Here is a 16,768-nt window from a genome sequence, read left to right as displayed (position 1 = left end):
CTTCACACTGGTACCCAACCATGGCTACGACAGGGTGTGTGTGTGTGTGTGCGTGCGTGCGTGTGTGTGTTTCTTGTGCTTTTTATATATGTGCTGATTTATTTTGTCCTTAATCTTTCCAACTAACAGCAGGTGAGATTTAAACTTCTTTACAGCGTTCCACCTTCACACTGTTCAGCTGCAGTTCACCCTCTGACCTGCGTTATATATCCAAACATATTTGAATACCGTGTTTGGACTACGGTGGGATTTCATTTAAGTGGAACATGGTTTTATAACTGAATTTTGAATCATAAGAGAGTATCTCTGAGTAGAGCCCTAGTGCTGGAGCTTGTCAGTGGAGGCGAGAGGGGATGGATGGATAGAGGGATGGAGGGATGGATGGAGGGATGGAGGGATGGAGGGATGGAGGGATGGAGGGATGGATGGTTAGATGGAGGGATGGATGGTTGGATGGAGGGATGGAGGGATGGATGGTTGGATGGAGGGATGGAGGGATGGATGGTTGGATGGATGGTTGGATGGAGGGATGGATGGAGGGATGGATGGAGGGATGGATGACGCAGCTACAGTGTGTGTATGGAGGAACCAGATGATCCGTTCGGCCTTCTGCGTGTTTATCATCAGGTTCTTTGACTATTTTCATCATTGTGGCAAAAAAAGTTTGATATAAATCTCATTCCTGGACCAATTAGCAATCCCCGTCGGTCGTCATGACGACCAGCACTTCACTCTTGCCCATCTCTTCAAGCGCGGCCGCCAGAGAGACCAGGTCGGCGTCGCCTTGGTGACAGGCTTCCCACAGGTCCAGGAGGACGGCGGTGGGGCTCGGCTTGGTGGCAAAGTAATTCAGGTACCTACGGGGGGTCCGAAAATGCTGTATTATTATAGGAAAGTACACACACACGCACGCACGCACGCACGCACGCACGCACGCACGCACGCACGCACGCACGCACGCACGCACGCACGCACGCACGCACGCACGCACACACACACACACACACACACACACACCTGTCGAAGCCCAGGCTGCGGGCCAGCAGCCTCCAGTCGCAGCCCCGGGCGCTGGGTGCATCCAGGCTGGTGCAGATCTTCTGTCGGATGGAGGCTGGGAGGCGAAAGGCGTAGGGTCCCACCTGCGAGGAGGGGAGGCACACCCCCCCCGAGGGGAGGGGGGAGTGAGGGGGCAACGTCTGCAGAGGAACGAGAGAAGGACCACACGGTGAGAAGGCCGGACGGACGCAGGACGCACCGGGCTGCACGGCGTCAGCGCTGTGTCCTACCTCCTGGATGTCCGTGTGCAGCTGGAAGATCTGGCCCTCGCCCTCCACCTGCCGGACGCAGATCTTGCAGCTGAGCTGCGACACGGCCAGGCTGCCGCGCTCAAGGCTGAAGGAGCAGTGCAGCGGCCGCTGGCTGCCGCTCCAGATGTGGTAGAACGGGATCTCCTGGAGGAAAACCAGCAATGTGGGATTTATTCACTACGAAGGAAGCGGCTGAATCGTCAGGGGAGTCCAGAGGAATGAAACCTGTTTTCCCACGGCTCTGTGGGATGTTCCACTCTGGTTGGGCAGTAGCGGCATCAGCGGCAAGTTATCTCTGAATGGTCACCGCCGTCATCGGCAACCACTTCTCCTCCTTCCCTTGTGTCACTCCGCCTACATGCTAAAGCTAACACGAGCTAGTGGGTCCATCTGATGACGCTACATAGAAAGTAGAAAGAAATTGCAACGGATAAAATCTAACGTCCAGGCACGAGAACCTGCCGCTTTGCCCCCTGATGTCCATGGTGTCCTTTTTATCAGGCACGTTTTATTTTGTTTACAAGTGTGAATGGGCATTGAGATTTCAATGGAAACATCTGTATTAAATATGGACTAAAAGAGGGGCCCCCACCCTGACAGACCCCTGGGGGGCTGATGGGAGGGACCATTTCTCCAAGAGAGCAAAAGCGTATTTTTTTGTGTTTTGTTTTTTATATCTGAATATCAGTTGTCAACTTTGGATAACGTAGAATAATTTGAGCCCAGATAATACATATTTAAGTGGGCGTCCCTGTGTGGTTTTAGTGGTGACAATAACTCCTTTCCCGACATAATATGTTATAATCATGGCAGGACAATAACGTGGCAACAATAGCGTTTTAATGAGTCGCAAGGAGAAGAGGAAGTCCAGACGACGAGCAGGTAGCGGATTTATATTTTGGGCAATATATGAATATTCATGAGGACACATGCTGAGTCCTGAATTCTCATTGGTTGAGTCCAAATGAGTCTATATTTGTAGAATTGGTGTAGGATGCTCACGTCTCCAGTCAATTTATATATACCTGTATATATATATATATATATATATATATATATATATATATATATATATATATATATATATATATACACACACACACACACAGTATATATACTAGTGCAGTGCTGTTGAAAACATGGCTGGTTGTGAAAGTCTTGGTGAAAAACACTCTTTCTCACGGGGAAAAACACTAAAAATGGTGCTTTTGGATAAACTCGCCGTTCGCTTGTTCATTCGAAGTTTGTTAATATTACACGTGTCCTGTGTCCAAATTGCACCAAATTGGACGCTGCACGTCCCTGGGTCCCCAGGGATATGCCCGAGAAGTGTAAAGTTGATTGGATGAACGGTTGTCCAGATGATGGAAGTACATATGTACAGACAAACAGATATTCCTTCCTTCCCTCCCTGTGAGGTGTTTGCCACCAGAGAGTGAGAACACGGGCAGGACTTTTCAGGAGCGATCTGCAAACTGATCCACGGCAGCAGGAAACTGAGTAAATTAAATACATCTTTTTATCTGCTTTGTTGAGCGAAAGAAGAATTGCTGTAATGGGAGCTGCAGGTAGCTTTCATTTCACAACCAGCGTTCTCCTCCCGTGGCAAAAATAGAATCCATTTTTCAGCCCTTATTTTGGTGAGTAACTTAAAAGTGGTGTAATAAGTAACTTGTCGGTTTTTATTCTAAAGCCTAGTTTTGCTAAAGCTCTTAACTGTTAAAGTGTGTTGTTAAAATATTCTTATATTTTTGTAAATATTTATCATTTTTAATATTAAAATAAAAGTTACTTATTGAGAAACAAGTGTTGTTCTTTACAAATCAAGACTCGATAGTCTGACAATGTTGCTGACAAATGTTTAAAGTGAAAATCGGATCTAAACACCCCTAATATATATATATATATATATATATATATATATACAAATAGTTTGCTATGTTGTTGTCGTATGTTGTTGTTTTATTTTGTAAAGTAGTTGTTCGTGTCTGTTCCGACCTGGTACTTGGCGAGCAGTTTGCTCCTCCAGTGCGTGTGCGGGATGTCGTGCACGGACAGACGCAGGTTGTGGTAACTGTCTTTGAAGAGCAGCGGCTTGGGGTCCTCCAGCAGAACTCCACCCAAACTCCTCTCCAGGTCCAGCACCTCCTGCAGGAACACACAAGATGGAGCGGTTATTATATGAATACTATGTATGATTAACATTCACTTCTGACAGCAGAGTAGTTTGAGCTTTTCGATTTTTTTTTCTCTCTTTGTGAATTTTTTTATTCAAAAATACCTTAAAAGTACTCATGGTTTCATACTGTCCAAATAATATCCACGTCAATATATATATAGTAGAATTGTAGCAGTATAATAGTAGTAGTATAGTAGCAGTAGTGTAGTAGCAGTGTAGTAGCAGTAGTACAGTAGCTGTAGTGTAGTAGTAGTAGTATGGTAGTGGTATAGTAGTAGTAGCAGTGTAGTAGCAGTATAGTAGTGGTACCTTCAGTGCCGGGGGCGTGTCGTGGATGCAGTAGACCCGCAGGCTGTAGTCCAGGGCCAGGCAGGGGGCTCGGGGGGCGAACAGTGCCAGCTGCAGGCGCTTGCAGGCGGGCTGAGGGGGGCAGGACTGGCCCACCAGGCCGTAGGTCCCCAGCTGCTCCAGCACCACGTGGCAGCTCTCCTCCTCCAGCTGCAGGTAGCAGGGCGAGGACAGCGTCTCCGCCCCGACCGTCACCACCTCCTGCAGGGGTCCGTGGGGAAAATATATTTAGCGTACAGCGTATATTACTCTGATAATAAAATATATGAATGGATCCATCAACTGAGGACATTTTTATTTATTTATAAGCAAACAGAACTACAGATTAAAACACAGATACAGAGTAATGAAATGTCCGCAAAAGGTAAAAAGCAAAACGATCAGGAGCAGCTGAGCAACAACCATTACTTTATGGGTTATAGAGTGCACAAAATGGCCAGCAAGGTGAGGGTCTTACCTCCCACACCCCCTGGTGGGTCTGGGTCTTCAGGGTCAGGGTCCAGTCGGGGGTGGGCGTGTCCAGCTGGGCGCAGTGGGGCAGCGTCAGCACCACGGGCCGGTTCAGCAACATGGCCGACGGGCCGCAGCTCACCACGGGACTCAGGACCGTCTGACCCCCCTCCGAGGGTAGCCTGGAACCATCACACACAGACTGAGTACCAGGACCAGTACCAGAACTGGGACCAGGACCAAACCAAGAGGGTTCATGTCAACTATAATTCCGTTTGCATGATTTACACACCATGCAATGCAAAATAAAGGATTATCTAACGTTGTTTTAAGATTTCTTTGTTTATAAAATTCAGTGGTGGAAAGTAACGAGGTACAAGTACTTTGTGACTGTACTGAAGTACATCTTTCGAGTATCTGTGCTTACTGAAGAATATCCAAATGCAGAGACTTGAATTTTGCAAATATAAAAAAAACAACTAGACTTGTTACCTAAATTACCAGGATTCATATGATATGTCAAAAGCGGAAAGATCAGGATAATCTTTACGATCCTTGTAAATTCTTATGACAGCACATAATTGTACCTATAGTATTTAATTGTACATTATAACCAGGATGTGCATGAGCATCACCTACAGAAAAAAAGCTAAAGTTAAATTTTAGGAAGTATTATAGGCTCTTTTGTACCAGGGCATTGAATGCGAGAAGTACTTTTACTTTTAAAACTTTAAGTACATTTATCAGCAACATATAAATATATATCGACTTTAACTTAAGTAGAAAAGCCAATGTGTTATTTTCACTTTCACGAGAGTATTTTTGTGTCTGTTTTTTTTTTGTACTTTTACTCAAATAAAGGTATTTTTCCACCACTGATAAAATTTCATTTAGCTCATTTCTGGCCAGTGAAACAAGTGGATGATGGGAAACTCTCCTGAAATGACGCCTGTGGGAATCAACATGTTTACTCTGTTTGTGCAAATCATTTCACGCTGGGTTTCACTCGGATTCATTCTTTCTTTCATTTGACGGAAATCTCTTTGGAACTCCTTCAGAACTTGGGTCGGTGTCTCCTTACACCAATCCTCAATGGTCCTCGAAACACAACACAGCGCTTGTGGTTGCACTGTGTGCATCAGACGGCACCAGACGGCACCAGACGGTACCAGATGGCACCAGACGTCAGACGGTACCAGGCGGTACCAGACAGCAGACGGTATCAGACGGTACCAGACAGCAGACGGTACCAGACGGTACCAGACGGCACCGGACGGTACCAGACGGTACCAGACGGTACCAGAAAGCAGACGGCAGACGGTACCATATGGTACCAGACGGTATCAGACGGTACCAGACAGTACCAGACGGCAGACGGTACCAGACGGTACCAGAAAGCAGACGGCACCAGACGGTACCAGACGGCACCAGACGGCAGACGGTACCAGACGGTACCAGAAAGCAGACGGCACCAGACGGTACCAGACGGCACCAGACGGCAGACGGTACCATATGGTACCAGACGGTATCAGACGGTACCAGACAGTACCAGACGTACACAGAGGTACTCACGTAGTTTTCTCCCACTTGCTGATGATGAGGTACATCTCGTAGAACTTCCCCTGGGGAATAGTACCAGGAGGAACCAGCAGACTCACACCTGGAGGAACAAACAAACAAAGAAACAAAAACCATAAACAAATGAAGTGATACAGAGAATGTCACTTCATTAACCAGAGAGAGAGAGAGAGAGGTCCTGCCATCTGTCCTCAGCATTGGAATTCAGGTGCTAATTAAGTGTGAGAGGCTAACGAGGTGTGTGTGTGTGTGTGTGTGTGTGTCTGTATGTGTGTGTGTGTGTGTGTATGTGTGTGTGTGTGTGTGTGTATGTGTGTGGATGTGTGTGTGGGCGTGGCCCCTCGTACCCGTGTTGGGCACCGTGAGCCGCCCCCCGAGGCTTCCCAGTGTGGTGCTGGTGCTGAGGCCCGGCTCCCGGCTCAGGGTGTGGCCGTCTCCCCCCCGGCCCACGGTCCCCACCGACTTCAGGCTAAGGATGTCGCTTCGGGCGGAGCCTCCGTTGCCGGGCGTCGACAGCGACGACAGCGTGGATGAGTTGAACACCTTGATCTTCAGGCTGGGCAACGGGTCCATCAGGGGCGACGTCGTCATGGCGATCTTGTGTGGGCTGTCTGCCACGCCCTGCTGCAGGGAGAAGAGCGGCCCACGGAAGTTGCCCGCTGTGGCCGTCAGGTCCGGGGGGGCGGAGGGATGGAGCAGGTGGGGGTTGTCTGTGGACGGAGGAAGGAGCTGATTGGTCAGTGAACCAGAAAATCTTGGAAATAAACATTATTTCATCATTTATTCTTCACTTGTAGACTTGTCCCATGGGAACGTGTCTTTCACTATCTTACTAATAAATAATAACTCATTCTATTGATTTATTTAGGTGTGATGAGTCAATTTCGAGGGAAGATTTGTGATCTTCATGCGGAAAGAAGAAAAATCAAGATATCTTAAGGATGTATTTCCTTCTTTTAAATTATCTTGTCAAGTAAAGTGATCTCACCCCACTGGCAGATTATTATTCCAGATTCAACATATTATTTTCTGACATTTCTTTCCAGCAGTGGAGTGTGAGAGAAATGACGCCGTGGTGATGATGTATGAAACTGAAGCACATGAGGATGAAATGTATTTCATGGTGAGGTCAAGCAGTCATCATTCAATTTTGGATAAAGAAAAATACTGTAAGGAGAAAGATCATGGTGTGTGTGTGTGTGTGTGTGTGTGTGTGTGTGTGTGTGTGTGTGTGTGTGTGTGTGTGTGTGATACCCTGTCGGGGCTGCTTGTAGTTGCCGGGATGGAAGGCGGCGGTCAGGGCGGAGGAGGAGTCTGTGATGTCGCCGTGGAGATGACGACACCGCCGGCGGTAGGCCAGCACGCCAACGAACAGCACCAGGATCACGCAGAGCAACAGCGCCACCACCAGGCCAGCGTACACCGCTACACCCATGGCAGGAGCCAGCGCTGCAGGAGCAAGAGAAGGGGGGGGGTTAGGGCAAGAGAGATTACACAAAGTACACAGTATACACAGTACACACAGTAGGGTGTATGCTGTAAGAGACAAGAGGTAGTGGAAAAATCTCCAAGTGTGATTAGTCACAACGTTGGGTTTGTTCGCGACTCTGTCTGGATTCTGGATTCAGCCAGTCAGAATCTGGATTCCCAACCGAAAAGAAGAGGAGAGAGAAACGAGGAGTCAGGAATGACCTCAGAGCAGGGACGCGGGGTGGAGGGGCCCCGGCCCCGGGTCCCGTCTGCCAAGCGCGACGGGGTGGAAAGCAGCGGAGGGACCCTGAGCGGAGCGAGGGGGCACGAGGTGGAGGAGCGCGGAGGAGGGAGGAGGAAGGCGTCGTGAGTGCAGAGCCGGAGGCGAGCGGAGGGGAGCTCGCACGCTCACGTGGCGCGACGGAACCGACTATGACAGCCGTCAACGCTTATTACCCGAAACGGAACAACGGCGAATTAGGTGCATTACCGTGAACCCCCTGTCACACGGGGAGAGAAACCAAAGCACTGACCACTGAGGGGACGGGTTAGTCAGAGAGAAGCCCACTGTCCCCACAACGAGCCCCCCGCCCTTCTTTTCACACCAAGGACCCTCGGTTTGATCCTCATCGGGCCACAGAGCTCAACTGATCAGAATCAGTCTCTGGATCCAATCTGACCAGATTTTATTTAGAGATCTATAGATTGTGTCTCTGCTCTAGTTAATAACAGCGAAACCAGGATCCAGTCGTAACTGGACGTTCTGTAACGGAGCTGACGTCTCGGGAATGGAAATAACGGTGAAGTTCAGCTTTTAACCGTTTCGCTGGGGGACCCCCAGAACCTCTGGAGTGACCCCTGGGGGTCCCCGGACCCCACACCGAGAAGCACTGCTCTAACAGATCAAACTGTTTTGAGATTACGCCAGCGCGCACGTGGAGCTCCGCCAACTTGAGGGGATTTGTTCCCGACGCAGACGAGCCTCTGCACCGCTTTGAAAGTGTTGTCACGGCGCGGACGCCCTGGGGAGCCGCACTGCCTCATGGTACTGACGGAGCCAAGCGCGAGAAGGTGAGGCGAGCTCCTACTGAGTCGACTGACACGCACACACACACACACACACACACACACACACACACTCACGCACGCAACAGGCAGTGGCTGAATAATGAAGTGAAAGTGTGAGGTCATGAAAATGTGAACTTACGATGGCTTGTATGTTCAATAGAAACCTTTTTATCTGCATGAGAAGAAGAAGAACAAAAAAAGAAGAAAGAAGAAAACAACATAAAAGGGATGGAATTCCAGTTAAATAAAGAAAAGGCCGAGAAGAGGGCGGCAAATGGACGACAAATAGCTCATCAATCAGGAAAATGCCAACACATATACAGCAATAACTGGAAAATTAATTCAATAATATCAAAATAATAATAAGCAGCTGAAACACAAACAACCTCAAATAATGAAATAATGTTTCGACAGAATGGGTTTGAAATGGATGTAAAAGAACAGGAGTATTTCAGTGACTTGGAGGCTGCTGCTGTGATCACCTCCACACTACACCAACGCATCCAATAATTATCATGTATCATCTGAATAGATGTTGAAAAAAACAAACTTCACCAAAATGTTAACACCCCTTTGTTCCATATCATGGACGCAAAACACGTTTTACTCTGCCGGTTATCAAATCCAACATATAGAGATCATTTAATAATAATATGGTATAAATAAATCAGATAAGGACCTTTCCCACCATCACATGTGTGATTTGGTCACAGAAACCGGATCCCAAACCAGCTGAGAATATGGGAACACCTTCCGTTTCCAAGCTCAAGCTCAAGCTCAAGAGAATATTTGTCACATACATATAGTCATACATATATGCAGTGAAATGTCATGACACCCGGTGATTATGCACAATAAGCTCTATAAGCTTTAAAAACTCTAAAATGTGCATAATCGACACGAGGTGCTCGCGCAGGCGGCCGCAAGGGGCGGCGCCACAATCACGATTCCGGTCGCCCGCACGGAGGTTCGGACGAGGGCATGATTTCTATCTGAAATGTGGGTTTTTAGTCTGTACTGTGATGGAGGAATGAACTGGACTGGACTGGTTTACTGCGTCTGAAATGCCTCTCACTGACTGGACACACATGATAATCCCACTTAAGGAAAATAAAGACGCCCAATACATCCACGTGAGGAAGAAACACCCGAGTACGCTGCACCTCCTTTTGTGCATATGCAGTATTGGTTGTGTGTGTGCATGTGTGTGAGTGTGTGTGTGTGTGTGTGTGTGTGTGTGTGTGAGTGTGTGTGTGTGTGTGAGTGTGTATGTGTGTATCTGCGTCTGTGTGTGTATGGGCGTCGTCAGCGTGGGTCAGATCACCCTCGTCCGCTCCGACCCTCCTGCTTCCTCCCGACTCGCTCGCCTCCCACATTTATCGGACTCCTCCCTCTCCCTCTCTCTCATTGGGATAACTTGTCTTATATTAATTCTTCCTCGTACAAAACATCTGCCTGGGATTAAAGAAAATGTCACCAGAGCTCCCTGACCTCCCAGAGCTCTCACATCTTCCTCAGTATTGTCTACACCTCATTAGAGTACTGAGTCAGGGTACTGAGTCACAGTGCTCAGCTAGAGTACTGAGTCAAAATACTGAGTCAGAGTGTGTGTGTACTAAGTCAGAGTACCGAGTCATAGTGCTGAGCTAGAGTACTGAGCTAGAGTACTAAGTCAGAGTATTGCACTAGAATACTGAGTCTGAGTACTGAGACAGAGTACTGAGTCAGGGTACTGAGCCGAGGTAGTGAGTCAGAGTGTGTGTGTGTACTGAGCCAGAGTACTGAGCCAGAGTACTGAGTCAGAGAACTGAGTCAGAGTACAATGCCAGAGTAGAATCAGAGTACTATGCCAGAGTACTGATCTAGAGTATTGAGTGAGAGTGTGTGTGTGTGTATGTGTGTGTGTGTGTGTGTGTGTGTACTGAGCCAGAGTACTGAGTCAGAGTACTAAGTCTGCTCTCTGTTCAATTACCACTGGTTTCATCTTTAGTCACTGCCTTCCTCAAAGCAAAAGTGATAGAACATGAAGCTGCCTCTGAGTTCCATGAACACAGTAGAACCTTGTATCTGAACCATGCAGTCGTTCAAGAGACTGAAACATTTCACTGAAACATGATTAATATGCATAAATCATTCAACCTTTACTCCCAGTATAATCCATAAAAAGGAAATCAATACATTCAACTTAGTCAGCAATCGTGACTTCCTCCATCCATCACTTATCTTTCTCTTGGATTTTTATTATTTTTCCTTACTATTCCTGCACTAGAATTTCACTGCTTCACTAGTATTACTGAGCATGTGACAAATAAAAGGCTTCGACCTTTGAACTTTGTGTGGAGTACAACAACAAGCTCCTTTCTTAGTGTACAACACCAACAGAGCCGACGGCCCCTGCCTGCCGGAGCCACTTACTGCGTGCACACAGGCCCTCGGTGCAGTTCTTGCTCTCCATCATGCTGCCGCTGCAGTGCTGGCCCCCGTTCCTGGGCGGAGGCGCCTGGCACTCCCTGCTGCGCCAGTGCGTGCACTCTGTCCCGCAGGCCGACCACTTGGCCCACTGTGTCCAGCCTCCGTCCACTAGAGGGGCCAGAGAGGAGTGGAAAGGTCAGAGGTCAAAGGGATACAATGGGTATAATGGGATTGAATCCGTTTCTCAATACCAAGTACGCGAAGTCCGGACTTGCGGACTTGGTAGTTCAGACTTGCGTCGACTCGGGAGTACAGACTCCCGGGGAAGGGAGGACGCAGGACGCAGGACGGTCATTCTGCGAAATGCATTCTGGGATACTTGTCTGTCCCAAGTCCACACAAGTCACCACCGATGCATCCTCCATAAAATGGGCGGAGCAAGTCCACATCGGGGCATTTGGACTGGACTTGGCTTGATGCGTACTTTGAATTGGAACAGTACTTGGGCTGCGACTGATGACTTTTCACAAGTACACAAGTACAGAAAAGAACGCAGATTGAGAAGGGGCCATAATCCCAAAAAACTGTTGTATGTGTTTTTAAGAGAGATTGGTGCCAAAAGCAGAGGAAGAATTCCCAAATGTGTATCAGTCTGGAACCTCTCAGGTCATTTTTGATTTTCAAAGGCCATTCCCAACAGGAACAGATCAAAATGTTTATCAAATGCAATTTGATAAACCTGCAAACAATCAGAGCAACAAAACGTGTGACGTAGAGCTGCAAATCGGCCCCAAATTAGATAAATGGTTATGATTGACCCGAACTGGGCAAGGTCGGCTAGAAATGGGTCTGAATGGGACCAGATATATCTGCCAGAGCAAATAAAACATGAATTTGCAGATACGTCTGGTTGCCATGCTCGGTGACTTTGCCAAACTGGGTCAGTTCATGTGATTATGTTAGTTTTATATTTAATGGGGAATGCGCTGTCACATAAATAACACCAACCACAGAAAAAGCCTCTGATAGTCACTAAAGAATATATTTTCCTTTGACTGAGATCAGAAACTTCTTATTATATCACAATTATCATTTCATAACTATTAGTATTATTAGTGGTGTGTATTGGGCAGGACCTCAGGATTCGATTCAATATGGATTAATCCCGATATGGATGAGATGGCTCACGATACCATAAAGTGGAAGTTTACTGCATGACCTCCAAACAAAGCATCAACATGAACATTTTCACACCCTGATTACTATTATCATTTAACCTCCTGTTCCCATTGCTTCTAGCCTTGCTGCCCAGGCCCAGCGTGCCGTGCTCACCTGGACAGAGGGTGGTGCACGTGACTCTCTGAAAGGGCGGTCCTTCACAGAACGCGCCCCCGTTGAGCGGAGCAGGATTGGTGCAACTCCTGGTCCGGCGCTGCCAGCCCCGCCCACAGCGGGCGTTGCACTCCGACCACTCGGTCCAGGACGACCAGCCCCCGCTCACTGGGGGACACACACAGGGCTTTAATACAGACTGCACATAAATATCTACTCTCCCTCACTCTACTCTTCCTCTACTCTTCTCTACTCTACTCCCTCTTAAAGTGTGTGTGTGTGTGTGTGTGTGTGTGTGTGTGTGCCTGTGTTACCGTAGACGATGAGCGTGGCCGTGCTGCTCCGCCTCTTGGCCACCACGTTGCGAGCCACGCAGGTGTAGTTGGCGGTGTCAGAGAGCCGGGCCTGCTTGATGATCAGGTCATGGTCGATGGTCATCAGGAAGTTGGAGTCCTGAGACGGGTCGATGACCTCCTCGTTCTTCAGCCAGTCCACCTGGGAGAGGGCGGGGCACAGACTGTGAGTAGGGGTGGAGTAAAGCCAAGAAGAGTAGAGTAGAGGAACAGTGGACCCCCTTGTCCCTCTCTTCTGCAGGAACAACAGAAAACACTTCCTGTTCCTGAGTCAATATGATATTTCCCAGGACAGGGCTTGGATTCCGTCTGCAAATCGTCAATATATATATCGACGTCAAAAGAAGTAATTTGTCATCATGTGACTGATGTGACTTAGGACGGGGGTGTACCTCCGGAGGGGGCATGCCCTCTGGGGGGCGACACTGCAGCAGCACTTCCTGGTCCAGTCGCACCTCCCGCCCCAGCGGCTCCTGCTCAAAGTTCTTCCTCAGGTCTGCAGGGGGTGACACAAGGGTCATAACACACCCCTTAACACACACACACACACACACACACACACACACACACACACACACACACACACACACACACACACACACACACACACACACACACACACACTAGGCAGAGCCCTGGACCCTATAAACATGCCGAGTCAATAATACGTCGCCCTGCGTCACCACACAGGACTGAGACGGCAGCACATACATTCAAGATGACACGTATGACAGACGGCTGTCTCCCTCACACTCCCTCTGTCCGTCTCTCAAATCAATTCAATTTGTTGTCAAAGCAAAACAAAAAGTTAAGAATATTACCTAAAATGAAAGCATAAAAATGTGAAAAAATACATATTGCAGTACAGAAGTATCTACAGATAAGTAAAGATAAAAAGTGGTGTCTCTCTCTCTCTCTCTCTCTCTACGGACTCATTAGTGCACTGACATGCGATGCGCACGTAGGCGCGGCTGCTCTTGGTGGTGCCTGCGGAGCTCCAGGCCACGCACTGGCACCAGTAGTCCTCCAGTCCGAACAGCTCCTCCACCTGCGTCCTGGACACCGAGATGTCCACCTCCCGCACCACCAGACCTGCAGGGGTCAGCACAGAGGAGGGCGGAGCCCGGTCACACCAGGACCTGGGGACTGCAGCTTGTCGGTTGTTCAAGCTCTACAGCTGGTGAGCGTCAAACATAAACAGTTAAACAAAATGAGACCATCTACTGCAAATTCACGACTCACCGAAAACCAGCAATATGGCTCCCGTAGAGCTGTGTTAGCAAAATCAATAGAATTAAATTTTATCATTTCAATTTATATTGTTTCAATTTCTGAATCGATATGAAAATTGTAATATCAATACCTTATTTGGAAGCTAAGTAATCATTTCCTGCTGAAATTAAATACTCCGCCACTCAGGGTGTCATCAGAGAAACACATTTCTTCATTTCGGTCATCTATTTATTTTTAATATTTTCAAACATTGGTCAAAAAAGGCACTTTATTTTTTATAAAGCAATTGAAATATTACATTTCTGAATTAGTTTGAAATATATTTGTAATCTCTGAAAAGTTGCCAGCAATTGTCATTATGTGTAAAATGTCAATATATGGACATGGAATGGCATCGTAAACCTTTGAACCAGTTAGAGCAGATCGCAGTTCAGATGCTGCCTGAGTACCACGGCGCCTGTCGGCATCAAACCACACCTTCCCCCTTCAGCCGTTCGATCACTGAATAAATCCTTCCCTAATTCATGTCTACAGCGTCTGCTCAGTCAACACAAACCATGTACTTCGTGGAGGAATGGCTGTTCTCAGCAGAGAGGTTGAGGAAGGACAAGCTGGTCTGCAACCAGTTGCTGAATCTATGCAGAACCAGGAACAATAAAGGCCTTTTAATAACCTAGGAGGAGAGACGCGTGGAGGCCTTTCTTTTTTTCCTTGACACAAATGACGTGTTGGCTCAGAGCCAAGTACAGTTAACGTGCACATTAAAAATACCTGCAGGCACTAATGCATAATGTAGGATCAATTGAGCATGATGTCTGTGAGTGATAAATACAAAGTGACTCACTGTGTGTGTGTGTGTGTGTGTGTGTGTGTGTGTGTGTGTGTGTGTGTGTGTGTGTGTGTGTGTAGTACCTGTGATCTGGTCCAGACTCTCCCGGGTCACATGGTCGTTCTGGTTCACCCACTCTCCGTTGCACTTGAAGTAGATCTGCGTGGCCGGCGCCGCCCGGCAGCGCAGCTGGACCGGCCGGTTCTTCACGATGAAGGCGTCCTCGGGCTCCAGCTGGAACTCGGGCAGCGGTTCCGCCGGCGCCGAGGGGAACGAGTCCGGGAGAACCTCCGTCTCGCTGTAGTCGCTGGCGTCTGGAAACACAGAGTCACACACGGCACACACGTCACGGCGCGTTCACGTCCTGACGTAGCAAAGCATTTTGGGGACATTCGTTTTGCCCCCACCATCCAGCGTCATTTCTTTTGGGCCATTTGGAAGTTTATTATGCAGCGCAGGGCGCCGTTCCACAGGAAGTAGCTTCCCAAACCACATGATCCTTCCTAAAATCAAGGCCGGGAAAGTTGAGAAAAGCGAAACTTTAGGCGTAGGTTCTGCGGCGGTCACTGCACGACAGGCCGAGCCGGCACGGTCCGTCGCTGCTTCATTGGGAAGCCATGATCGTCTGGTTTAGTCTTTTGTTTACAGTTTGCTGTACTGTTGCCATGGGAACGTAGCATCAGAGAGCTGCAGTAACCGGAGAGGAGCTGGTCTGAACGGACCACAATTCACTCCAGACGAGCTACCCCATGGCGCTCCTTGCATTTTGATGTCTCTGAGGTGGGTGGGGTGGGGGCGGTGCGCTCCATCGAGAGATAAATCCCAGTATCACGTAACTGGAGGACGGGGTGGTGCTCGCGCGACGGTTCCAAAGTGTGTCAAGACGGCTGGAGGGAACCGCGTCGATAACTCTGTCTGTAATGTGTGACAATCAGTTAGAGAAGATCAGCTGGTGGAGGACGTATTGTTTTGAGGACAGTTGATGATGAATTTGACATTTTCCTTCACCCCTCTTTGTCATGGAGTCCACACAGCCTGAACTCATCAGGAATGGCTCCACGTCTGCTGACCTTCCAACGGCTGGTCTGATCGCGCACCATGTGGTACACCTTTAAGGTCATTTGACAGGACGTGGCCCTTTTCTCTTCCCCTGATAATGGACGCCAATAGACTTTTTATATCCCATTATCATTAGAGATACATCATAATAGATCTATAAAGACGTGTGCAGAGCTGCTAGAATATTAGTAGGATTCAAGAGTTTGGAGAAGGTGAATTATGTTAATGAATTAATCATTTAGTATCAGGTTTCAATTAGGACGATCTAAAGCTGACCTTTCACCTCTAGCCAATCACGGTTCTCGATATAGAAAGAAGCCCCGCCCCCTCCCTCCTGGGTAGGTTGCACAGTGTCCAGAATGTATCGAAGACAAGACGGACACATACTCGACAGTTTGGCTTTTTTTGGGATATTTAAGTCCGACCCGAAGCAGACGGTAAATATCCATTGTGTAAAATATGCTGAAGAAGACGGGCAACACCACAAACTGTATTATTTATTTAGATTGAGGCCGACTTGCCATATTTATTTCGTTTTTGATTTTTATCTAAGTTTTATTGCAGTGAAATGTTAATTAAAGAAGCTGCACTTGTTACTTCTTGTTGTCGTTCACTTCTTATTTACATTACGAGTGCAATGTAAATAAAAAGTGCTACTAATGCTAATACTGTTTAGCATTTCATCATCAGCTTTGTTTTCCCCTATTTCTCTTGGGATTTATTTTGTGCCAAAAAGAGGATGCTAATTGCTTTTGTTGGAAATAAATTTTTTGTTTTTACAATGCAGATTTTTCTTTTAAGGCTTGTGCTTATTTTGGATTTTATCCTGGCATGGTACTTGTTTATAAATAAAATAAAAACTTGTGTTTCTATATATCTGCACGCCACTCACTGCACTTTAAGGAGAAAGCCCTGCGGACATGAGCGCCAGTTTGAAGCTCACAATGATCCAGAAAACTGAAATAGCCTGTGAGATCAGGTGCATCTTTGAAACGGTCTCCATCTTATCTCCAGCGCCCAAACTCCCACCGAAGAGGCTCATCTTCCCTAACATGTGTAATCAAGTACTAAACCCGAAAAGATGAATACATGAAAAAATATGTACTGTTATGCATTATCTGCCTCGGACGTCAAGTCTACCACTCCGTCT

At 47.6% G+C, this 16,768-nt stretch overlaps 1 protein-coding gene across 1 annotated transcript; it reads right to left on the bottom strand.

Moving 5' to 3' along the window:
• Positions 1–620: 620 nt before the first annotated feature.
• On the bottom strand, positions 621–14,979 carry unc5b (unc-5 netrin receptor B; the record flags this gene model as incomplete). Its single annotated transcript, XM_080016483.1, has 17 exons — positions 621–857; positions 1,018–1,196; positions 1,287–1,451; positions 3,306–3,455; positions 3,796–4,035; positions 4,292–4,466; positions 5,857–5,944; positions 6,210–6,572; positions 7,117–7,311; positions 8,540–8,572; positions 10,816–10,980; positions 12,145–12,312; positions 12,459–12,639; positions 12,890–12,993; positions 13,446–13,589; positions 14,643–14,873; positions 14,967–14,979. The coding sequence occupies 17 exons, from the start codon at positions 14,977–14,979 to the stop codon at positions 692–694; spliced, it is 2,760 nt and encodes a 919-aa protein (XP_079872609.1). The 3' UTR covers positions 621–691.
• Between the last annotated feature and the right edge of the window lie 1,789 nt (positions 14,980–16,768).

Source organism: Zeus faber, assembly GCF_960531495.2.
Source record: "Zeus faber genome assembly, chromosome: 16".
Taxonomy (NCBI): domain Eukaryota; kingdom Metazoa; phylum Chordata; class Actinopteri; order Zeiformes; family Zeidae; genus Zeus; species Zeus faber.
Note: the sequence above shows the minus strand (reverse complement) of the source record. Positions and strands in the feature narration are given on the sequence as shown.